Consider the following 25,757-nt stretch of genomic DNA (forward strand, 5'->3'; position numbering starts at 1 on the left):
TCGTCTGTTATAAGGAGTCATCGAACTTCGCAGCTATGCTCTTACGCTATGACGAAAATGCAAATGTTTTGCAATTTTGCATCACCCATCAATCTACTGTTCTTCAAAGACCTTTGGAAATGACTCTAAAATGACAAGCCAACAAAATGGCAAATCCTCTGTCTTCTAGGGCATTGTTTCTTATATTTTTTTGGTCGACTCATGATAGCCATGCCTACCGAATTTTATGTTCCGAATGAAATTGGTTTCGGGGACAGAATTTTGAAAAAAATAATTTGAAGGATCACGGGAAATGACCAACATGACTAAAATGGCTAACTTCCTGTGTTTTCTAAGCATGAGTTCTCAAAATGACCAAATTCAATTTGAATTTAAAAATAATACCTGTGGAAATGACTGAATTCCCCCTAAAATGGCCACTTCTAACCAAAATAGCAGACTTCCTGTGTCTTTTTGGTCAGATTGTTTTTGTACATCTCCTCATGACAGACATGCCTACCAATGATCAGGTTGACCCAAAACAACATAATAAAGGTGACTAGTTTGACAGGTTCATTAACCATTTCACAATTTGTTTATTAATGTCCTTGTAGTTTCCCATTGTATGACAAGACTTAACACGACATTGAACCACAACAGGCTCTTTCCCACACATTTCCAATTCCCCTATGGCGCCTAGAAATATAATTTATTTTTGGTTTAAATTACATCATTGGGCCTACGTCGCACAGCTTGAGCCAGAATGGTAGACGTCTGGCATGGCTCAAAATATAGATGCTGTTGCTAAGCTGCACAGCTGCGTTGCCACTCACACTCAACACAACCTCGTGGGGTCCATTCCCAGTGGCAAAATCCGACCGTGTCCTTACAGCTTGCTTTTTAAACCTACACTACATGGACAAAAGTATTTGGCTCGTGTGGTATCATTGCACCTACAAAAGGGCAAATCACCACCAAGTGCCCTCAAGTATCAACAGACTTGTCCTCGAAAAAGCAGACATAGCTTCAAACAAAGTTTTCAGTCTTGTGACAAACAGGATGGTAAAAAAAAATTGTTTATCCGGTTTGCCATAGGTGATGTAATGTTTTTGCAATGTAATTTACGTGACAACACATGGCGAGAGTCACCACTAGGCTCCTCAAAAAATTATTTGATGGCTAAAATCTGGTATTGGTGCTGCCTTGCTTGAGTTAGCAGTAGACTGGTGTGACAAGACGGGACAACGGACGCAGACAATCCTGAGAAAAATCACTGAATAGAAAAACTGGAGAAGCTTCCAGTGTTGATAAGCATCTCAAAGAGTCAAGATGGCCTCCAAGAAGTTCTGTCATGTGTTATCCAGTATATCAACACTGAGGTATTTTATTTTTGTCCTAAAGTGAAACTTATTGGAGCCATTTGAAAAACAGAGGCTACGTTCACGCTGCAGAAAAATGTGGGTGGAGTTGAGTAGTGGTTCATTTGCAAGAGACAGGAAAGCTCGCCAAAAGCAGCTGATTTGAACAGGGCTGGTTAGAAAGGGTGAAAAGTTTATTGTAATTCTTCATCTTTTTCCTACTGCTGGGATATATGGCCTTAAAATAATCTCATAAATCTCATAAAATATCATCAATATCAATAAAATATGATCAAATTAAAAAAATAGTTTTCCCTTCTGGGATTGGCTTTATTTCTCCTGATACCAAACAAGATTAAATAGGTTTTTTTTCAAGCTATTTTTTTTTTTTTTTTTTTTTTTTAGCATTAATTTGCATCAACTTCCACAGAAATAATAGGAAAAAAATAGTTTTTTTCTTTACAGATATTGTGAAAACAGGTTTTCTTCTTGGGAAAAAAAGTGTTGCTTTTGTCAAAACGTATTTAAACTCAATCCCTAATAAATTAACATTTTAAAAGTTAAAGAATTTAACACCATAAAATGAGCCATCAAACTATATGGCTTGGTCGGTCCACGTGTCGGTAGTCGAACAGGAACACCGCACCCTTTCCAGCTCCCTCTTGCTCTTCCCAATTGAGGCAAGCAACCTCGGGAAAATATTTGCGGCTTGGACGCACATAGCTCGGGAATTAAAGTCGTTCATTGATTTAAAAAAAAATAATGCTGCTAGAGAAGTTGAAAAGGTCACTAATTTGGCAACATTGACACTGTGCTTTTGTAAACTAGCTCCACTCTGTTCGAAGCCATGTTGTTAGTGTAAGCAGTACACATCAGCAGGGACGCTATTTGAACTATGGAAGCCAAAAAATTGTCCAGCCGAATAAACTCAAATTTATCAGCCAACCCTAATGCAAACATGTTCTGATGTGATCAATTTCTGGGTAAAATGTGCCTCGTTTAAAGGGCAGCACGGTGACCCAGTGGTTAGCACGTCCAGCTAATAGTTAGCGTGTCTGGCTCCCAATTCTAACGTTCAGGGTTTGAATCGATGCTCTGGCCCATCTTGTGTGGAGTTTGCATGATTTTCTCCCCATGATTTTGTGTTTTTTTCCGCCCCTTTTTAATATGCTTAGATGGAGCTCTCGTGGGGCTGGAGGTCCAGCTGTGTGTGCTTCCTCTGCTCCAGGATGCGGTTGAGCTCCTCTGTGAAGGAGTGGTAGAGCGGCGACACGCCGTCGTGGTCCACCTGCCGCAGGAGCACGTAGCTGTTGCCGTTCATCTTGCGCAGGACGCTGGGCAGCGTGGCCGACAGCCCGTTGGCGTAGTCCATGTCGGGCAGCGGCGGGGGCACGGGGAGCGGAGGGGCTGCCGGCGGGGTGCTGGTTGTCGGAGAGACCTCGCCGGGAACGATCTGCAGGAAGTCCCCGAATGTGGGCACCGAGATGGAGCGGCGTCCCTGACGTCCGTTGGAGATGGTTTGAAGGTCTATGTGGGAGCTCCGTTTCCTCTCCGAGGACCCCAGGACGTGCAAGCCCTGCTGTTGGGAGAACTTCCGGCCCCGAGAGACCCGCCTGGTGCAGAAACTCACATAAAGCAAGACCACGGACAACACCAGGCACAGCCCGCCCAGGACAGCAACCAGGCAGATGTACAGGGCCTCCATGTGTCGGTTAGTACGGAGCTCCGGCCCCGGGGGCAGCGGGGCAGTGAGCGAGGGAGAGGGCCGCCCCACCGTTGAAGGGTCCATTGTCGCCGTCGTGCCGAGAAGCGTGGACGGATAAGTCGGCGCCGTCGTCTCCTCCGCCGGAAAGTACGAATCCGTGTGCACCCTTACCGTGTACAAGTAAACCAGGACGGAGACGGAGTTCTCCACGGCGAAGCAGCGATACGAGCCGCTCTGCCTGCCCCGAGCCCCGATGACGAGCAGGCCGTCTGTGCCCACGCGGTATCCCGAATCGACCCCGTAACCCCGCAGATCTCTGCCGTCCAACGTCCAGCGTGGCATCGCCAAGTTGGAGCGCAGCTCGCACTGGAGGAGCACGTCATCACCCGACATCACCGAGCGCCTCCGGTGGACCACTGCGTAGCCGATGAAATAGGGCAGCGTATGAGTGTGTTTCCACAGTGACTGGAAACACTGCACTATTGTGAATCCATACTTACCATTTCCTGAATTCTCCTCGCAGCCCCTGGTTCCTCTCTGGATGTCCTGGGTGAGGTTTGACCTAAAATGAAATGATTCCACAATGACATCATCCCTTGAAGTTCTGTTTTTGGAGTTTACCCTAAAATGGCTGCTTCAAACCAAAATAGCAGATTTCCTGTCTTTTCAGGCATGGCGTCTTGAGACTTTTTTGTTGGTCTACTCATCATAGACATGCCAACGAAATTTTATTTGGTATGTAAAACTGGCATAGGAGGCATTTTTTTCCACAAATATTTAACTCATTCACTGCCAGTCCTCCATGCTAACATGGATATTTGAATTCAACAGCCGTCAATGGCAGTGATTAAGGATCGCAGAGATGACAATTGAATTTATAAAATGGTCCCTTCCAACCAAAATGCCAGACTTCCTGTGTCTATTTGGGTATGGCTTCTTGAGACTTTTTTGTCAGTCTATGTATGATAGACATGCCTAAAAAGGTTCACATTGGAAATTTAAACAGGCTTTGAGTCTGAATGTTTCAAAAACATTTAAGGAATTGACCAAATTGACCTTGAAATTTCAGATTTTTTGGGGGCATGGCTTCATGAGTCTTTTCATGAGTCTTGTCTACCAAATTTGAAATTGCTAAGTCAAAGAGGCTTTGGGGGCTGAATTTTCAAAGCCATCAAAAGAATGCCAATGGCTGCTTGCGACCTAACGAGCAGACTTCCTGGGTCTTTTTGGGCATGGCTTTTAGAGTTGTTGTTTTTTGTACGTCTACTCATGACAGACCTGCCTATCAAATTCATGCTGCAAAGTGAGCCTGGCTTTGGAGGCTGAATTTTTTTTAAAAAATATTGAAGGACTGTCACTGTGCATCCTGTGTTAGTGCATCCTAACTAAGCCTTGTTGCAGGAACTCTGCTAAGATGGCGCCTGCCCGTGTGGTCGCCTTGGTTATGCGCGCTCTCGTATTGTTTTTGTTTCTGTGTTTTTCGTTCGTCTTTGGAGACATGACACGACTCACTTACACAAGGGGAGACTACTACTCCGGACTTTCTTTCACCAACTTTCGCAAATCCGCTCAGTTTTTTCCCTGAGTTACTCACCGGAGCAGCGACTGCGGTCTTTGGCGCATGGAGCCGCCACAGAGGGAAGCGAGCCGGCATCCAGGTGAAACTCCGCAAGAGAGGATACAGACTGGCGTTTCCGTCCATCCACCTTGCGAAGCTATGCTCCCTACCCAACAAAATGGACGAGCTTCATCTACTGATAAAGACCTGTAAAGACTTCGGACGTTCCGCCGCCATGTGCTTTACGGAGACTTGGCTTTGTGACGCTGTACCCGATGGAGCCGTCATGCTTCCCGGCTTCCATCTTGACAGGGCAGACCGAGACATGGAATCATCGGGGAAAACAGAAGGCGGCGGGATATGCTTCTATATCAACGAAAACTGGTGTACGGACGTCACGGAGCTCAGCACACACTGCAGCCCGCATTTGGAGTCGCTGTTTTTGAACTGTAAGCCATTCTATTCGTTTTCATCATTCATTCTCGCTGGTGTATACATTCCGGCTCAAGCTAACACGAACGCCGCACTGCTAATGCTCGCCGAACAAGTCAACGAAATTGAAAAAAAACACCCGGACTCACCCCTCATTATTCTTGGGGACTTTTAACAAAGCTAAACTCAACCACGAACTCCCTAAATACAAGGAGCACATCGACTGTCCTACCATGGAAAATAAGATTTTGGACCACTGCTACACTACGCGAAACAACACATACCGGGCCAAACCTCGTGCAGCACTGGGGTCATCTGATCACTGCTTAATTCACTTAATACTGACATACAGGCAAGAACTTAAATGCCTACAGTGAAAACAGTGACAAATGAAGCAAAGATGGAACTTCAAAGTTGTTCAGACTGCACAGACTGGAGTGTCTTTGAAAATTCAGCGGGCAGCCTGGATGAATTTACGGACACTGTCACATCCTATATCAGTTTCTGCGAAGAGGTTTGTGTACCAACAAAGTCATTTCGCAATTTCAATTTCAATTTCGCCGTGGTTCACTGCCAAACATTAGCAACTTCGCCAAGCTAAAGAGGACGCATATCAAAGTGGGGGCAGGGGCCTGTATAATCAAGCTAGAAACCAGCTGACTAAAGAAATTAACATTGCAAAGAGGAACTATGCAGCAAAGTTGGAAAAACAGTTTAGCGCTAACGACTCTAAATCAGTCTGGCATGCATTCCAATCGCTGAAACTACAACAACAAACTCCGACTGCAAGGGACAATCAAAACTGCTGAAAGGATTGCTGGTACCCCCCTACCCACCCTTGAGGACTTGCAGGCTGCCAGAACTAAGACAAGAGCGTGCAAAATCCTCTTGGACCCTCCACATCCCGGTCACCGGCGCTTCCGGCACCTTCCCTCAGGTAGGCGCTACCGATCAATGCAAACTAGAACTAGTAGACATTCCAACACCTTCTTCCCTCTTGCAATCAACTTCTTAAACACCTAACCTAAAATTCCGTTGCAACATGCTGCCAATTGTTTTGTCTGAGTTTCCTGTCACATTTCTATCTGCCCAATTATATATTACTCGTGCACTTACTGTAGTAGTCTCGCCACGCTGCACTATTTGCATATTTGTTGTTGAGCAATACTGGCCACTCATGCCAGAGTAGCATCTGCTTCATTTGCACACTGACTGAGGAGTATCTGCAACATTTGCACAATCAACATTGTCCCAGATTATCGCACTACTCGCTTGAAGTCTCGGCGCCCTTTGCACAATGGTCATTGCACCGGACTATTGCTATATTAGTCATTCGAACTGCTCTAAGTGCTAGAGGACTCTGCATCTTTTTGCACAATTGTCAAAAAAAAAAATTTGTACCGGCATTACCAGATAACTAGCAACCCTTTATTGCTGAGTGACTGTTTTCATCAATGTCTTTCTGTCTCAAAAGTGTTCTCTGTCAATTTACTATTTGCTGTCATACTGGAGCGGCTCCAATTACCGGAGACAAATTCCTTGTGTGTTTTTTGGACATACTTGGAAAATAATGATGATTCTGATTCTGATTCTGAGGGTGTAGTGGTACATTTGCCTGACTTCGGTGCGGGCAGTGTGGGTTGAGTTCCCACTCAGTGACGGTGTGAATGTGAGTGCGAATGGTTGTCCCTGTCTATATGTGTCCTGCGACTGACTGGTGACCAGTTCAGGGTGTAGTCCGCCTTTCACCCAAAGTCAGCTTGGATAGGCTTCAGCGCCCTGCGACCCTAACCAGGATAGGTGGTGTTGAAAATATAAAATATTTAAGGACCCTCAGAAATGACCAACTTGACCTTGAAATGGCAGCTTCCAATCAAAACGGCAGACCTCCTGTCTTTTCAGGTATGGCTTCTTAAGATGTTTTTGGTGGGTCGACTCATGTTAGATATGCTGACTAATTATCACATTGCGTGGTGAAACTGGCTTTAAGGGCTCAGTTTTTTTTTAAACTGAGCATGTAAAATGTGATAAGTAACCCCAAAAATTGAACAAACAAACAAAACTTGGAGTTAACAACATGACATTTAACTCAGTAAGAATCTATAGGATTAACTGAAGAACGGTGTTTTTCTTTGGCTTTTATTATTTAGCTACGGCTGTGTTGTGAAATCCCCTCGGCCCTCACCTCTGCGCATGCGACCACAAGTCCACGCACTCCCGGCCATCCCAGCCACAGAAGGGGTCCCTAGCGAAGACGCAATCGTAACAGGAAGTGTACCTCCGACAGGCCGACATGGGGATCTGCACCACCCCCGAGTGGGAGCCCACGTAGATGCATCGCTGCGATAAAAAAATGGGCACGCGGTGAATACGGTTCTCGGCATTTTACTTTTAAAAAAGTGGGGTTATGCTCACCAGGGTTGAGGCTAGGACCAGACTCTCTATTGGCTGGGCTTGATCGAACAGCTGCAGCTCCTCCATGATGTGCATTTTCCCCCCGATGTCCACCGCTCTGTGCAACCAGCCATCGTCTGGGAAGAGACACAACCTCGTCAAAAGTAGATGATGGGCTAACAAATTTAAAGAAGCAGCTAGTGCTAATGCTGCTTCACCCGGATGAAGTGAACTTCTGCTCACCGGTTCCCAGGAAGAGGATGGTGTAGACGTTTCCATCCAGCGCCGGCTGGAGGTGCACGGCGATGCGGACATAGTTGATATTCCTCTTGAACATGAGAGGTCGTGCTCCGACTGGACGGACCTGGGCGGCCATGAGCGGGTGCCTCCGGGCGAACGTCAGCACGCTGTCGGGGAGGTCTCGCGACGAGTTGATGCCCCGGGACCGGTGCTCGTCGGTGATGCACTGAAGAGACGGCGAGGGAAGCCTGCTGAGGTCTACTCTTTGCGTGCGTGAGGATTTTCGACGTGTCGGGTGGAACTTACAGACCCGGGTCTCGGCTCTGGGATCTTCCCTGTGTACTCCCGCCACTTGGAGTCCTGCACCTCCATGTAGGGCCCGTCAAAGGCCTTCTGCACGTCTGAGAAGGCGTACTGGCAGATGGCCGAGGCTTTGATGTTCTTCCTGAAAGACAACAGAGGAGAGGTACAGAGCTGAAGCATTTGGAACAGAGCGCATGCAAATGACCCGAGGCAATGAACCTATGCTGCGTCACCAAGTCAAAAGATATGATGATCTGATCACCGGGGGTTACGTGACGAATTCTGAAAAGTAGCGACCAAATATTTTATGACTGATATACATTTTAAAGCTTCTTGCATATAATACCACAATATATGGATATGAGATACAGGTATTATTTTGTCCACTTGGGGTCACCATCCTCATGTTCTACATTGTAGAATCGGAGACGTTGAATGTGCGGGTGCCTTAAAAAGGCGGGCGTGGCCTGTTGAGTGATGTGCAAGTCAGTGAAAAAGAGAATGTAAAGTTGACTAGCTGTTGACCGGCTAAAAATTAGCCAGTGTACCAGCCACCAGCAGGTCGGCTAAAAATGGGCTTGTGCTTACTGTACTTTATTGTTTGTTCAATAAAGAGATAGAAAGTGCACCAACAGCTGTGTCTGTCCTCCCTCTATCCTAACCACCTGTTATGGATGACAATTAATTCTAACTTGCGGTGGTAGGCTATATTGAGTTAGCTGACGATGTGTAACTAAAGCTAAGTGTACTTGACAATAGGCACATTGCACTTTAGCTTCTTTAAATGTTTAATGATGTCAAACTTTAGACAGTCTCTTTCCTCCTGGGTCACACTTATTTCTACAGTCTGCAGTAAAAGTCTGTGTGGAAAAAATAATCACAGCAAAACACCGGAATATAGCAAATCATCCGTGGTAGAAGTAAAAAAAAAAAAAAAAGAATCTGCGATGCAGTAAAGCTCAAAAAGTGAACCGCAATATAGCAAGGGATGATGATGATAATAAATACATGCTGCCTGGCAATGACAAACATACAATTGTGTACAGTGACCTGGAAAAGGACCTGGGGCGATCAACATTCACCAATTCTAAAGACATGATTATCTGATCACATGTAGCAGCTACATACTAAATTCCAGTATCAGTATAAACAACAACAACAAACACAAGCTGCTCATTGGTGACAAACGTACAATTGTTTTGACTCGGAACACGGCGTATGAGAATAACCATGGCTATTGAACCACATGCTGCTTCACTAAGTATAAAGATGCGATTATATGATCACATGTAGGAGCTACATACTAAATTACAATGTCTGCATAAATAATAACAATAAACATGGGCCGTCTGATGTTCACAAACATACAATTGTTTGCAGTGACATGGAAAAGGACATACAACAGTGGGAAATTTAACCATGTGCTTCCTTCAAACGGTCTCTGTTTCTCACCATTCCAGGCCAAAGACGCCGTACAAGAAGCTGCTCTGCGCGTTACGACCACGCAGGACAAAGACGCCGCGCAGGACGTTGAGGTACAGCTCGTACTCGGGGACAAAACACAGGAGCCGGGCCTTGAGGAATGAGGTCCACTTTCTCTGAAGGGTCCTTTGACCGCCCCAGTCAGTCTGCAGGCACACATGCACTGCTTAGACAAAAAAATGGAAAATGAGAAAAAATACACCTAAAACTGGGAACGTCTGTTCTGTGCTGTGATTGGGGTGTGGGCTAGGCAACAGGTCAGTCGGCACAATTTACAGGACTGGAGTGTAATACAATTTTGTATTTATTTTTTTTAAACTTAAATGACTCAGAAATTCTAGTTGTCGCTTTCACACTCACAGCTCCGTGTCCTGTGTGAAAGGTACAAAGCGGCATGGGGTGTTCAAGTTTCCCACTTCTTTTGTAGTATCAGAAATGTCAAAGAGGCTAGAGGGAGGAGTTTAAAATTTAGAGTTTAAAATTTAACACTCACTGCTCACGCCCCCTTTGTGTAGAAAGCAATTGTCGCTCTCACTGGTTAATGTAAGTATCTGAATGTGTAAAGCCACGGCGGCTATGGAACTGCGCCGACTCTACCGTTACGCCTCTAAGAGATGCACTGATGTGACCCGTTTCTCATAAAGGAGGTCACATGTTCCAAAAACCAAAAGTGGACCGTCTGGGGGCTCGTCCAGAGCCAACGCCAACCAGCGTGGCGTCTTAATGAAACCTCTGAGCGGGAGCGGGAGGAAGAGACGACCTTATTAGTACAGTATTTGTGTGTCAACAGCGCTAAATAAATACCCCAAATGTCATTTGAAATTGTGATTTAAGCATTCTCTTCTTGCTCAGCATATTTAGCATTTATCACACGCATACAGTAGGGCAGTAATTGAAAAGGACAACAAGCTATGATTTACTTTGTGTTGAAAAAACACAGGAGGTACAGCTGCACAATCTGATGGCATTCAATTCAATGAGGTACTAATTCAACAATTTATATTTTAACCCTCTCATGTAGATAAATAGGGAACCCAAAATAATCAAAATATATTAATATTTTCCACTTTATATCTATGAAGTAGTACAACCCCAATTCCATTGAAGTTGGGATGTTGTGTGAAACAAAAACAGAATACAATGATTTGCAAATCATGTTCCACCTATGTTTAATTGAATACACTACAAAGACAAGATATTTAATGTTCAAAGTGATAAACTTTATTGTTTTTAGCAAATAATCATTAACTTAGAATTTTAGGGCTGCAACACGTTCCCAAAAAGCTGGGACAGGGTCATGTTTACCACTGTGCTACATCACCTTTTCTTTGAACAACATTCAATAAACGTTTGGGAACTGAGGACACTAATTGTTGAAGCTTTGGAGGTGGAATTCTTTCCCATTCTTGCTTGATGTACAGCTTCAGCTGTTCAACATTCCGGGGTCTCCGTTGTCGTATTTTATGCTTCATAATGCGCTGCACATTTTCAATGGGAGACAGGTCTGGACTGCAGGCAGGCCAGTTTAGTACGCGCACTCTTTTACTACAAAGCCACGCTGTTGTAACACGTGCAGAACGTGGTTTGGCATTGTCTTGCTGATTTAAGCAGGGGCGTCCATGACAAAGGCGTTGCTTGGATGGCAGCATATGTTTCTCCAAAACCTGTATGTAGCTTTCAGCATTAAGGGTGCCTTCACAGATGTGCAAGTTACCCATGCCACTGGCACTAACACAGCTCCAAACCATCACAGATGCTGGCTTTTGAACTTTGCGTCTGTAACAGTGCGGATGGTTCTTTTCCTCTTTGGCCGGGAGGACACGACGTCCACAATTTCCCCCAAAAATTTGAAATGTGGACTCGGCGGACCACAGAACACTTTTCCACTTTGCATCAGTCCATCTTAGATGAGCTCGGGCCCAGAGAAGCCGGCGGCGTTTCTGGGTGTTGTTGATAAATGGCTTTTGCTTTGCATAGTAGAGTTTCAAGTTGCACATACGGATGTAGCGCCGAACTGTATTTACTGAGATTGGTTTTCTGAAGTGTTTCTGAGCCCATGTGGTGATATCCTTTACACATTGATGTCGGTTTTTGATGCAGTGCCGCCTGAGGAATTGAAGGTCACGGGCATTCAATGTTGGTTTTCGGCCTTGCCGCTTCCATGCAGTGATTTCTCCAGATTCTCTGAACCTTTTGATGATATTATGGACCGTAGATCATGAAATCCCTAAATTCCTTGCAATTCTACTTTGAGGAAAATTGTCCTTAAAGTGTTTGACTATTTTCTCACGCACTTGTTCACAAAGAGGTGAACCTCGCCCCATCATTGCTTGTGATTGACTGAGCAATTCAGGGAAGCTCCTTGTATACCCAATCATGGCACCCACCTGTTCCCAATTAGCCTGTTCACCTGCGGGATGTTCCAAACAGGTGTTTGATGAGCATTGCTCAACTTTCTCAGTCTTTTTTGCCACCTGTCCCAGCTTTTTTGGAACATGCTTGTCATATACTGCCCTCCAGTTTCATTATTGGAGCCGGGAGGGCGCTTTGCGTCCTCTCTCTCCCTCCCCCCTCCCCTCTCTGTTTTCAGCACCTGTCTCCAATCAGCCTCACCACCACCGGTATATAAGCCTGCCTGTTCCAGGAAATCCTCGCCAAATGATTGCAGTTATTTACAGTGGTACCACGGCCCATTTACCTCATGTAAGTTACTCTATTCATCGTTCCCTTTTTTGACTCCTGTCTCCTTGTTCTCAGTGTTTTCCCCCGTGTTCCTGATCCACGTCATTCCTGCCGCCAAGCCAGCCGACTGTGCTCACCACTGCCTGCCACCTGTCCACGCCACCCCTGCCAGCCCACCTAGGACCACCGCCATTACCTTTCCTCAATAAACTGTTCATCATTTTACATCTGTCTCCGCCTGCTCTTGGATCCAGCTACTCCCCATACGTGACAGCGTTGCAGCCATAAAATTCTAAGTTAATGATTATTTGCTAAAAACAATCATTATTATTATTAATTGTCTCTGTAGTGTATTCAATTCAATATAGATTGAACATGATTTGCTAATCATTGTATTCTGTTTTTATTTGTTTAACATGTCCCAACTTCATTGGAATTGGGGTTGTACAATAATACGGTACTACTAATACGAATAATTCTCTCTTTAAAAATGTGCATTACACATTGAAATAAAAATTATTTTGATCATGTAGGTTACATAATAATAATAATAATAATTATTATTATTATAATTATGTAACACTGCAAAGTCAGATTTTTTTAAACCTCTTTTATTGGATGCCACAAAATTAAGTAAAATATTGCTTAATGTGTATGTGCACCTCAAAACAATAATCACATAATTGTAATAATAATTTTATAAACTAACCCTAACCCTTTTTTTTAGATGTCTTTTTTATTGGTTGTTATATAATGCATATTATGTGGTTGTTATATAATGCATATTATTTTGGAAATTAATTAATTTGATTTTTTTATTGCATCTCACTAAATGATTATAGATAAGTACTAAACATAGTAAATTTGACTAAAAATAATTCTTAACAAATTCCATTCCAAAAAATTATACTGTGTAGGTGGAAAAGTCATTTAATTAATACTGTGTATGTGTACCTAATGTCACTATAATTTTGTTATCATGCTAAGAGCATGTTGGTGGTACTGTAGGTGGTGAATAGAACAATATAGGGTTCATGTGACTATGAATATGAATGAACATAACAGAAGGGAAGTTGAGCTTGCGGTCTAGACTAAAGACGCTGATTGCACATGAAATGTGGCGAGAGGGGGTGGGTGGTGCATCTGACCTTGCAAACCCGCGCCACCCTGGACACCTTGGTCCGGCTGGGGTACGCCATCTGCTCCTGATTCCTCTCCGTGAAGAAGAAGTAGATCTTGTCGTCGTCGCCGACGGAGCTGTTGATGCTCTCCCGCATCAGAGCGGAGCCCACAAAATCCGCCTCTGAATGCCAAATGGAAAGTCAGGTTATGTCTGCGTGGGGCAGTCTGGCTCGGAGAGGCACGCTTACCCAGGAGCCAGCGGGTAGGCGCCTCCTCCGTCCTGAGCGTGGGGAAGGGGAAGTTGCGGCGCACGTCCGGAGAGCTGCGGAACTCGTACTGTGAAGCCGTGAACATCTCGCCGTCTGATTGAGAAAATGCACAACAACACTTTCTGACTGAGGGCACATATGGCTCACTCCATTCTTCAGTCTAAGCAAGACGAACTTGGCAAAATCTCTCAAGGTGTCACCAGAAGTGTTTTGGATGTAAAAACCAAGACACGTACCTACAAGGAGACCTGTGTATCCCTTGGCCGGGTCATACGGACACCTGTCTCTGCCGTCCTCAAAACCTGACGACAAGCTGAAGCGCTCGGAATCCTTATGGAGAGAACACGTCCTGTAGGTGTCCCACACCACTTTGTCCCACATATAAACGAAGCATATGGGCTGCACTTACGACATACGCGCAGAGAGGTCTGAAGGCGTTGGTCCCGCACGCATACAGGTGAGTCTCGTTGTGGCGCTGCAGGAAGCGGATGTGGTTGAAACACTCGGTCTGCTCACATACACGCGCACAAACAAATGTCAGTGTTCAAAGAAGTCCCCCAATAACAAGCCGAGCGGGAGTGCGGGGAATGCACCTTATTGTCTCTGCCTTTGTTCAGACACTGCTTCTTCTGCTCGGGTGATGCGTTCCACACGATCTGCAAACAGTAGCTGCATTAAAGATAGTACACACACCCAATACAAAAATGACGTCACGTGCCACCACGTAAATATTAGGGTTATCTTTAGGATTTTTTTCTTCAGACTATAAGCCCCACCCCCCCCCTCCCCCAATTTTTTTAAAAATCGAATTCAAAAGTTAAAAATACATAGTAAAAGAATCAGAATTTAGTTTAAAATAACATTGTCCATCAACAAGAACTCGTCACTTGCTCTGCTCAGCGAAGCTGCATTTAATCCAGCGGCCATCAAATTACAAAGGACACAATTGGATTTGCTCGATCTGTTTCAGGCTAAATTTAGTCTGTCCTCCTTTAGGACGCAATCTTGTGGGGAGAAAAAGTGTTGCGTGTGTGTGCGGGGGGTGTCGGGGGCAGGGGTTCTTTTTGGCACTCACTTGGGGGCTTGCGGGTGTGGCGATGTCAGACGCGTTGAGTGCGTATAGCGCTCCTCTTCCTCCCACGTACAGAATCCCCGCCTCCTCCTCCAGCAGTAGGGTGCTGCAGTTGCGCGCGGAGCCGCTGAAGCGAGCGCTGCCCAGCAGGCCTGCAAACATCCAGAGGGTCTCTCAGAAGGGGGGTGGGGTGTCTTACTGTCGCTAATTGCTTCGTAGCCTGTTTAGGCAACTAGTGAAATACATTACACCACCGTTGTTTCATAGGTAGAGTGATTTAAACAAATAAAATAAAAATCAATACAGCCACATCTGTTTGAAACCCCATACCAGGCTTCAAACCTGAATTTGAAACCCTAAAACCAGTTTGAAACACTCATTTGAAACCCTAACCCAGGTTTGAAACTCGAATTTTAAAAACTAACTCTTGCTTGAAACCCTAATTTGAAACCTTAACCCAGGTTAGATTCCAAATTTGAAACCCTAAAACTGCTCTTGGTGCCCCAGTTTGAAGACCTAATTTGAAACCCTAACCCTTACTTGAAGTCATAATTTGAAACATTAATCCTGGTGTGAAACCCGAATTTGAAACTATAACCCTTGCTTAAATCCCTAATTTGAAACTCTAACCTCGTCAAGAAACATTTCTTTGTTAACATAACCCAGTTAGAAACTCTAATTTGAAATACTAACCCATGCTTGAAGCCCTCATATAAAACTTTAACCCCATCTAGAAAAGCAAATTTGAAACTCTGATCTCATTTGAAACCCTAATTACAAATTCTAATGCAGGTTTGACACCCTAACCCTGGCTTGAATCCCTGATTGCAAACCCTAACCATTGCTTGAGGTCTTAATTTGAAGACCTAGTTTCAAACCCTAATCCAGTTTTGAAAGCCTTTCTTCAAACACGAATACAGTCTTAAAAAAAATACTTGAAACCCTAACAAAGACTTGACACACTAACCCGAAGCCATAATTTGAAAGCCTGACAATTATCCAAGGTCTTATTTGAAACCCAAAACATTGTTTGGAAATCAATTCAAATCCACACAAACAATAGATTTCTCATACACTTTTCTAGTCACGCCCTTAAACATCCAATCAGATGCTTCCATGCTACTCGGGTGCATAATTATATGGTATCTGGGAATTGCTATGACACCCGGTGACATATGAACAGAGTGGCCATCCATTTTCAATTTGGCTGATGCTGCGTCTTTTCCGTTTATGGGCGCACCGAGATCACAAGCAGCACAATCTACTAATAAAATATTATCACACGCCCACACGCTGACAAGGAAGATGATGAAGCTCCAGCGCTGATGCGACTTGGCAGTATTGGGACAACTGTCTGCTGAATGCCCTAAAATTTCGCCTGAGCCCTCTTGCCCCCATTCTCAACAGCCTAAGCGACCCCCCCCCCAGCGCCCTGCTAGTCAAAACAACAACATGCTGAGCATTTTAAAGCTAAGTCAAATTACAAGAAGACAAAACAAACTTCCAAAGAATCTCGATGTTTGACCAACGAGGAGGACGACGAGTCATCCTGAGTGTTGTTGCGTAATGGAAGTGCGTCACATGACCACGGTCACGCCGGCCGCAGTCCTGCCTGTCACAACTACTCAGTCACATCGCTTCCACCTCATGATATCAATCACGTTGCATACACTGCGAAGCTTACCAAAGCGGTGGAAGGATTTTTTTTCTTCTTCTTTTCTTGCTTTAACGGTAAACAAACATTTGGTGCTTTTCATGTGAGCACTTAGCTTCGATTACAGGGAAATTAAATAACTTAAACCACCATTGCCTTGAACTCGCTGAAAGTGCTGAAAAATATTTGACTCAAGGGAGAGAATAGATCCGCTAAAGGCTTCAAAACACTGAGATATATATACTATAAACAGGCACGTGCATAGACATTTTTGGGGGGAGGTGCTCAAGCCAAAAAAAAGGGTACTCATCGCCAAAATTATTCATACAGCCATCCATCCAACCTCCGTACCGCTTTATCCTCACAAGGGTCGCGGGCGTGCTCCATACAATTTAGAAAAAAACAGTAGTACATATTGAGCTTATGCATTTATTTCTGTTAACGCAATCAACACAGTCAATAATGCAACTATGAACAAAGAAGGTGACTATTTCAAATGTCAAGTTTTCGTTATTGACAAAAATGAGACCAAGCAAAATTCCACTATTAGTTAACCTATAACCTGTACCACTCAACTGAATAAAATGAGAGGCGAAGTAAACAAGAATAGAGATATTGTGGTTGCACAAATGCACAGACCCGCTAAGCAAATGGGGATGCGGCTGTGTTCAAAATTAAATAATCACAATCAAACTCATGTTAAATGAGCACCTGCCACCATTGAAAGTGCCGTTTGATGAACCTCAAATAAATGAAGATGGGAGCATATGCACAATTATCCCAAGGACTCAAATAAATGCCCCTCAAATATCAAAACACTTTAGTTGGAATTGATGACAGAGAGAATCATTTTTATTTACTTGTAATATTGAATAATGAAGAAAATAAGGGACAGCAGCAAAAAGAACACTTATTTTCATCTGGGGGCAAAAGACCAGGTGCTTGAGCACCACTTGTGGTCGATGTGTGCACGTGCCAGACTAAAAATGTGGACTAAATAGAGCATTTCACTAACAACTAAATTTCATTTTGGATCAGATCCTGATCTCACCTGTTGAAATTAGCTGGCTTGAGGAATGACTCATGCAGTGCACCAGCCCTCGTATTGCTGGGCCAATGGCATGTTCACAAGCTTTTTAGAAGCTAAAGCTGTTATGTAAACCTAATCTGTGTACCCCAGAAAACTGGCTAATTCAACCATATTCCCCTCACACACTTAATGTGAGTGCCCATATAAATTCCATTATCATTATCTTTCGTGGATTACACTTTTTAATTAATGTAGTGGTGTGGCACATGACATCGCCAGACACAAATACCCCGACCACCACGTCAACAACCTTAGCCGAACATTATTATCAAAGGCTACTGCTGGTTGCACTGTTCTGTGCTCACACTGCAGCTCTGCTTATCCTTTGGGTATGACATAATAGTGCTTCAGTCGTCACGTCAAAGTGGTTCTTTCGCTTTGGAACGTCATTGGCTAAGAAACTCAGTGTCGGGTGGTTATGTTAATTAACCCCGTTGTTTTGTAACAGTGCAGAACGGCTCATTCACAGACACATTTTCAGAAATAGGCAGATACCTAAAAACCCACTTGGTTGTTTAATTTCACACAATGGGTGGGCAGGCACTCCTGACTCACATCTATCCATCCATCCATTATCTGAGCCGCTTATCCTCGCAAGGGCCGCGGGAGCGCTGGAGCCTATCCCAGCTATCAACGGGCAGGAGGCGGGGTACACCCTGAACTGGTCGCCAGCCAATCGCAGGGCACATAAACAAACAACCATTTGCAATCACATTCACACCTACGGGCAATTTAGAGTCTTCAATTAACCTACCGGGGATTGAACCCCGGTCCTCAGAACTGTGAGGGAGACGCGCTAACCAGTCGCCCACCGTGCCGCCGACTCACATCTATTTGTATACAAATATTAAAGGTACATTTTCCATAATATGTCCACTTTAAAGACCAAGCAGGAAGAAGACGCGTTCCTCCAACTCCTCCTCCAAAGGTGGCAGGGGGCACGCAGCCTCGGCTGTGCCCACTTCAAACATGCAACAATAAACGTTGTCCCGAAAGCCGCAGGCGCGAGGAAAAACGTGCACGAGCAAAGCAACGTCACTTTCTCCGCGGCTATGTTGACACAAACAGTTACGCAAACACGGCAGCAGCGGCTCTACGCAGCGCGTGTGAGTCATGCCAAAGCCTTGGCATGGATCTGGTAACACAAAAAAATAAATATGATAAAATAGGGTCTGCGTGATGCAACAGCGCCGACGAGCAGAATGATGGAGGCAGCGTCCCCGAGGCCCCGAGGAAGGATGGCGACCTTGGTTGTGTTAATGCAGGCTTTGGATGTCAGAAGGAGTCATAATAATCCAAACTTGTTATGAGATGCTGCAACTTGTACATTAGACAGAGACAGACACTCTTTGGCCACAACATTAGGTACACCTAACGTGAAAATTTGGCAGCCATAGCCATCATGAGCAGACCCACAAAAAAGGCCATGGCCAAGATGCCATGTCCAAAACGGTACAGGAAGTCTGCCATTTTAGTTTGAAGGTTCATGTTGGTCATTTCTAGGGGTTCTTTCAATTTTGGGGAAAATTCAGCCTCCAAAGCCAGTGTCACTTAACGACATGAAATTTGACAGGCATGTTTATCATGAGCAGACAAACAAAATATTTCATCAGTCCATGTCCGAAAAGACACATCATTATGGACACATGCAGCACAGCCTAGCACTTGACAATGTGTGTGTGTGCACTGGTTTGTGTAATTAGTCAGAAGTAAAGTTTGATGTTAGATGAGGGTAGGAGGTTATCACATCACGCACACAACCGCACACAACCGCACACACACACGCGTATTTCATCACATCAAGCTGTATGTGCGTGTTTATGTCGGGCATATGACAAACTGACAGTTGATCCATTACAGGTGGCGGTTTCAGAGCGTTTTCAGACAAAGAGCAAGCCGCCATGTGGGGTCTGGATGATGATAAAGCCTATGTGTGTGTGTGTGTGTGTGTGTGCATGACTTCCTGCGTGACTCAGAGTCAGTCACTTGACTGGCAAGAGAGCGTGCATAACACAATAAGCGACGTTGGAGACAAATGCTGCAAGGGAGAAGTGACTGGATCGCTTTTGGGACGACCGTCACTCATTTTCGTCCAATGATGATGTAAGGAAAGAAGACGAAGAAGACCTTCATGCAACACTTAAGTCAGTGCGACTGTCCTGTGATGTATTAACACGCTCTCATTTCTTTCTTTAGGATTTTAGCTCGGCGACAGCATTGCTCAGTATTTACACGCAATTTGCGAGGAAAGGGTTGGGGGCGCCTCCCGGACTTCTTTCAAAAATTCATCCCCCTTATAGCCAATTCCAAATGCCTGCCAAATTTCATGTTGCTTACAACATGATATTTGGCAGGCATGGCCGGTTGTTTTTTTTAAGTGGCTATTTTAGGGTCATGTTGATTATTTCAGGGCTCCTTCAAATGTGTTGAATATTCAGCCCCCGAAGCCAGTTTCAATAAGTAACATGAAATTTGGAAGCCGTGTCTGTCATGAGTAGGCCCACAAAACAGTCTCAAGAGGCCATGTCTGAAAAGACTCAAGTAGTCTGCCATTTTCATTTGAAGTGGCCATTTAAGTCAATTTGGTCATTTCCAGCTGTCCTTCGAAAACCGACAGCATTCCAAGAGATTTTGTCATATAGCTTCCAGGTTTGAAACACCCATACCAGACAGATGCGTGACAAAATTGCGAGAGATTTGAATTTTTGTCATTGCGTTTGACGGCAGAGTTTCACACCCACCTGCAGTTATTTTGTGCCTTCATTACTTCAGCCAAGTGTAGATCCCACAAGACGAACAGATGATCTCCCGGGTGAGAATTGAAGTACAAAATGATTCATGTTTTTCTCAACCTGCACTTACAGTACAGTATCTTAACATCTTTTCAGATTGTCTGGCGACTCACATCAATATTTCACACTATCATTACTTCAGGTCTGTGAGCAGAGGCAGAAGCAGGTCAGGTTTGTGCTTGACTATGTAAGTAAGGTGATGGGGAGGCCATTCCAAGGAAATAGAGATATTTACATACAATTTAAAAATATAACTTGCCATTAAGTACGAAACTACACAAACTCTAGTAATCGGACAGGATCGGTATCTCAAGATGCGGCCTAAAAAGAGAAGACTTAAGCTGTTTTGTATTAATCAAATATAGGCGAGTTCAATCATTGAGCTTTTCAGTGAACTATTGCTAGTTAGGTCCGAAAGAAAAAATGTTGTGATTTACAAATAGTGAATCACGAATCAGCGGGAGTTCACTGTAATATTTTATCTCAGTGATTTCCACCACGAATAATGACATGCTATATTGTGATATCGATGTTTTGTCACACAATAATCCCGAAGCGGCTGTTGTTTCTCAGTCTGCGCTCATAAGAAGCAGACCGGCTTTTAAGCCTGGACAGCTATTTCTTGGAGGCTTAAAACCAGTCATTATAAAGGATGGAGGGTCTGTACGTTTGCCAAAGTCATCATCCATTAAGGCTCGTTAGGCGGCGCTCATTTTTTTTTTTTTTTTTTTTTTTTACTGTAGGCCTACACATTTTCATAGGCGGCTTACACAAGCCGGAGGAGTTTGCTCTTCCCGTGACGAAGGCTGTGGCGTGTCCTTGCACTCCCACTCATGCAGGCCATCTGTCAAACATACTGTCTGTTTAATTCATACAGCGTGACACGTCCGCCCACGACGATGGCCGTACAAATGAGAGGACGCACATTATAAATGTTGCCAGCGTACACGTCGAGTGACATGTGTCACCACTGGCGGAGAGAGGGGGTGGAACATGTCATGCACATGGGACCAAGCGCACCCCTGCAGCACAAAAACAAGCGCACTACCTCAGAAACTAGGTCAAGGACAACCTCTTAAAATCTGTGATGACAGAGCCCACGCTTGTATGAACGCAAAAGTCTGATGAAACCTTTTTAGGGACAGCTCGACAACACTCGTTAAGCTCTTCGTCTCGATTAGAGTTGCAGTCAGTACGACGCTGTCAACCAGCCATTCGTCGCAGCAGTCGACATGACAAAAAGAGCGCCGGTGTAGCTATTTGTGATGTGCGGCCTGACGAAACCTCGCACTATGAAGCAAAACTTTGAGATCAGACTTCGCTGATGTCAGAAGCCTGCTTATAAACAATTCAAATTCAATGTTTACTAGGTACCTTGTTTTTAAGCCAACGGTTCAGTTCACACATGGGTACAGAAAGGGAACAGAAACATAAAAGTGGTTCTCTTTTGTGTAAAGAGGAACACATTCATGGATGCTTAAATTGAAATGGAAAAAAAAACCTGACAACTTCAACCAATAAATTCTCCAGTAAATGTAAAATTCAGGAACCAACATAATAATTTCAATTAAAAATAAATATTGAATACTAGATAACAGGCCGGCACGGTGACCGACTGGTTAGCACGTCTGCCTCATAGTTCTCGGGACTGGCGTTCAAATCCCGGCCCCGCCTGTGTGGAGTTTGCATGTTCTCCTTGTGCATGGGTGGGTTTTCTCCGGGCACTCCGGTTTCCTCCCACATCCCAAAAACATGCATGGTAGGTTGATTGAAGACTAAATTGCCCGTAGGTGTGAATGTGAGTGCGAATGGTGCTGTCTAAAACAGATAACTGGATGAGCCAAAATTTTCTTCAATTAAACCACAACAAAACTGAGACAATTGTTGTTGGCAATAAAGAAACGAGGATTGCTGTTAGTAACCTGGAGTCACTAACTGGAGTCACTCTCTTTAAACACCAAAGACCGAAACCTTGGTGTATTGATAGACTCCGACCTGACTTTCAACAGTCATATCAAATCAATTACTAAAACTGCCTTCCACCATCTGAAGAACATTTCCAGAGTGAAGGCTTGCATGTGCCAAGCAGAACAGGTGAAGCTTATCCATGCTTTAATCTCAAGAACACTTGACTATTGCAATGGTCTTCTGACTGGACTCCCTAAAAAGAGCATTAAACAGCTGCAGCTCATTCAGAATGCTGCAGCTCGGGTTCTGACCAGAACAAAGAGGTCAGAGCATATTACTCAAATTCTAAAGTCTTTACACTGGCTTGCAGTCAGCATTAGAATAGATTTTAAAGTTCTGCTATTGGTCTATCAATCACTAAATTGTTTAGGTCCTGAATACAAGAAAGAAATGCTAATATAATATAAACCCAGTAGAGCTCTGAGATCACAGACAAATAGTGGAGCACAGTCCAAAGCAAAAATGTTGAAGCAGCATTTAACCATTATGCCGGACACAATTGGAATAAGTTGCCAACAGAAGTGATGTCAGCCCCAAGTGTGAATGTTTTTAAGTCCAGGGGGTTAACAGCTTAGAGCATTTTCACTTTTAAATTGTATTTCCTGCTCCAGTGTGTGTGTGTTCACTGTGATTGGTAAAATACAGAGAACAACTTTTTTGTGCATCCATGCATGTTCATGACAATAAAGGCTGTTCTTCTTCTTAATTGTACTTTTATTTTTCTCTTTGTTTAAAATGTTTATAAGCTGTTTTTTTTCTTTATTTTAAAATGCTTTTAATCATATAAAGCACACTGAGTTACCTAAATTTGCTTTGCTTCTTTTTAAACAACCTCAGCTTCAAATGTTTGTCTTCTTTTTAGGAAAGTGCAACATCAATAGTTTGTCAATAATTTCTCTCGTTTTGTTCTTTTTGGAAAATAAACGATGCAGACAAGTGTAACAGTAACAGTTTGAACAGAGTGAATTATTGTGCTATGAATTACTAACACAATAATTTCAACTATTATTGATTTGGCTCCATCCTTTCCGATATCTGATGTTAAATTGGTTTTTTTTTTGTCCTTCGCTTAGAGAAAAAGAAAATTAAACCGGAAAAATCACAATACATTCAGTTTTACACCGCTACTAAATGCACGGGGCGTCAAATACGCATTTTCTGAGACACGCAATTAGTTCCAGGCTTTGGCGTCCCACATGAAATGACCCGACGGGCCACATCTGAGTTGACATCTGCGATACAGAAAGTGACTTCTTGGCATTCTATCCTGCACTCGCTGCGTTCTCGTGGCTCTGAACGTGAGGCAGCATCGGCTCTGGATGCTGCCCTGCTTGTTCCTGCCCTTCTCTAATAATACTCGTCCCCAGAGAATCACACCAGGGAGGGAGGACGGGAGGGGGAGGGGGTCGGAATTTCCCTTCCTCGCTGCAGCTCTGCCGCAGTGGTGAGGGAGGGAAAAGGTGAGTCGGGGCGACGAAACGGACAGGAGGGTAGGGGTGACAAAACACACCTATTCAGCAGTATGCACTGCACAGACGCCGATCGTTAAATGTTTTGCCGAGCGGCGTGATGTAGGACAGGACTTTGGAGACCACGCGCCTGCTTCCGGGGCCAAAAACTGTGCCAGTCGCTCAGTGTTGAGGCCAGCGAGCATGCGGCATCAAATCAGGCCACAAAATGTATGTGTGTGCGTCTGTGCGTGTGTGTGTGTGTGTGTGTGTGTGTGTGTGTGTGTGTTTTACGCCTCACCCTTGAGGAAGACAGTTGTCCTAGGGGTGACATCCACGTCTGGAGACGCGCTGAAGGGAAAGGCCCGGAGCCGGGACGCTGCAGCCAAGAGGAGAACGAGGAGAAGTACCTTCTGGTGTCCCATGTTGAGGAAACATGTCCAAGTTTGCATCTTGTTCGACTCTCCCATTGAGAAAAACACTTGCAGGGAAAGACAACCAACTGTTACCTCAGAGCAACATTCCTGAGCCCATTTCACACAGACATTTATCCGCTTGTGACTTTCACGCTTAACCCAGCTAAGTGGGATACAGTGATCACCTGTTTATCGCGGGGATACATTCCTGCAATAGGTGAAAAGCCAAGCTATGGAGAAAGCATGTAAAAACATTTATCAAATAGTTTTACCCCTCCACACAGGCGATTTAAACTTATGACAAAAAAAAACTTTTTAAACACACTGCACTACTATTTGAACTTCAGGCATAAAATGTAATAATACCAATAAATACATAATGTAAATGGGAGCGTCTGGTGCTGAGAAGTGAATGGCGGGTGTTAAAGTTCACACCCCCCTCCTGGGAATTGCGGAACATCAATCACAAAGGTGGAATCCCTCCTCTGATACTACCTCCAAATGCAGTAAATTGGCAGGTTGTTTTGCAGCTGTACTTCAATTGAACTTTGTATGAATGCCATTAATCCGCCATTATTACATAACAATCTTTTTTTGGATGAGGATTTGGAATAGTTCAGACTTTTGGTCTTTTTTGGGTGTATTTATCTGATTATAGGATGCCGAGACATGATATATTGTAAAACACCTGAATGTGATTTAAGGGAGGAATTATGCTTCCCCCCCCACAATTTAAAACAGTTTCCAGGCATCTTCATGAAATGTGTGGCAGGCTTTTGTCAAAATAACCCAAGGATCAAGAATTAGAGACATCTTTTTTCAGCACATTTCTTGGCCTTGGTGAAATTGCCTCATTTTAGGGACGAAACTGTCTCATGCAGTGCGCCAGCTCGGATCAGGCCCCACTTACTGCTCGGCCAATGGACAGCTGGGCTTCCACTGCAGCTCAGCTTACCCCTTGGCTTAGACATGATAGTGCTTTGGCCGCCGTGTCAAACCAGTTCTTTCGCCCTGGAACTTAGGCCAGCCTTGCTGCTAAGTTATTAGCCGATTGGTAACTAAATATTTACTTTATGGTGGGCAGGCAATGCAAAGACCCAAGCATTTCTATACATTGTATATGTACAGTATACAAACATTCAACAGTCAATTTTCCATAATTTTGTCCCAATTAAATAATAACATTTAAAGGTTGTACATCACATATTGCATCCATTTAAAGTCAATGCTTGCATATGTGCTCAGAGGTTAAACTGTACGACTTATCTAAAAAAAAAAAAAAAAGCGAGAGCTTATTTTGCATATGTAAATAAAAATTCTGCTGACTTAATTCCTCGCCTTTTCCAACGTTTTTCACGTAGTCCATCATTCACAAGTCCTCTTTACTTTCAGCGACAGCTCCTCCATGCAATGGCGAGTTAATTAACGAGTAATTCACACAGAACGTGCAGGAGCTTGTTGGAGAGAGATCCCACTGGACCAAAAACGAAGTGGCTGCCAAGTGCGCAAAAAAAAAAAAAAAAAAAAAAAACTACTTTTTGCAGAGGCGCGTCTGCCTTTTGCAAAAACATGCACACAAACATGCTTCCTCCAGGTGAGGTGCGTGTGTGTGTGTGTATTCGGACACTTTCACCCTAAATCCTAATAAGAAAGAAACTACTCACCTGCCGTGTGCACCTGTACGCGCGGACCGACCAGCGAGCTCCCTCTGCAAGTATGCTCTCTTAGCTCTGCTCAGCTGCGGCGTCGCTTCAACCATGGCCCCTCCCACCCACGCACAAACACTCCTTGTC

At 44.1% G+C, this 25,757-nt stretch overlaps 1 protein-coding gene and 1 long non-coding RNA gene across 2 annotated transcripts; one reads left to right on the plus strand and one right to left on the minus strand.

The window, feature by feature from the left end:
- Nucleotides 1-557: 557 nt before the first annotated feature.
- Nucleotides 558-25,712, minus strand: sema4gb (sema domain, immunoglobulin domain (Ig), transmembrane domain (TM) and short cytoplasmic domain, (semaphorin) 4Gb). The gene is made up of 15 exons (XM_061705695.1): nt 25,629-25,712; nt 23,850-24,029; nt 14,600-14,748; nt 14,118-14,180; nt 13,934-14,032; nt 13,761-13,854; nt 13,504-13,617; nt 13,282-13,436; nt 9,422-9,597; nt 7,973-8,111; nt 7,670-7,892; nt 7,448-7,563; nt 7,218-7,372; nt 3,543-3,604; nt 558-3,458 (listed from the first exon to the last, which is right to left on the minus strand). The coding sequence occupies exons 2-15, from the start codon at nt 24,016-24,018 to the stop codon at nt 2,509-2,511; spliced, it is 2,664 nt and encodes an 887-aa protein (XP_061561679.1). The 5' UTR covers nt 24,019-24,029; nt 25,629-25,712; the 3' UTR covers nt 558-2,508.
- On the plus strand, nt 4,389-12,469 carry LOC133417696 (uncharacterized). Its single transcript, XR_009770388.1, has 4 exons — nt 4,389-5,969; nt 9,430-9,504; nt 12,042-12,131; nt 12,209-12,469. It is a non-coding gene; the product is annotated as an uncharacterized LOC133417696 (long non-coding RNA).
- Nucleotides 25,713-25,757: the final 45 nt, after the last annotated feature.

This window comes from Phycodurus eques, chromosome 19, assembly GCF_024500275.1.
Source record: "Phycodurus eques isolate BA_2022a chromosome 19, UOR_Pequ_1.1, whole genome shotgun sequence".
Classification (NCBI taxonomy): domain Eukaryota; kingdom Metazoa; phylum Chordata; class Actinopteri; order Syngnathiformes; family Syngnathidae; genus Phycodurus; species Phycodurus eques.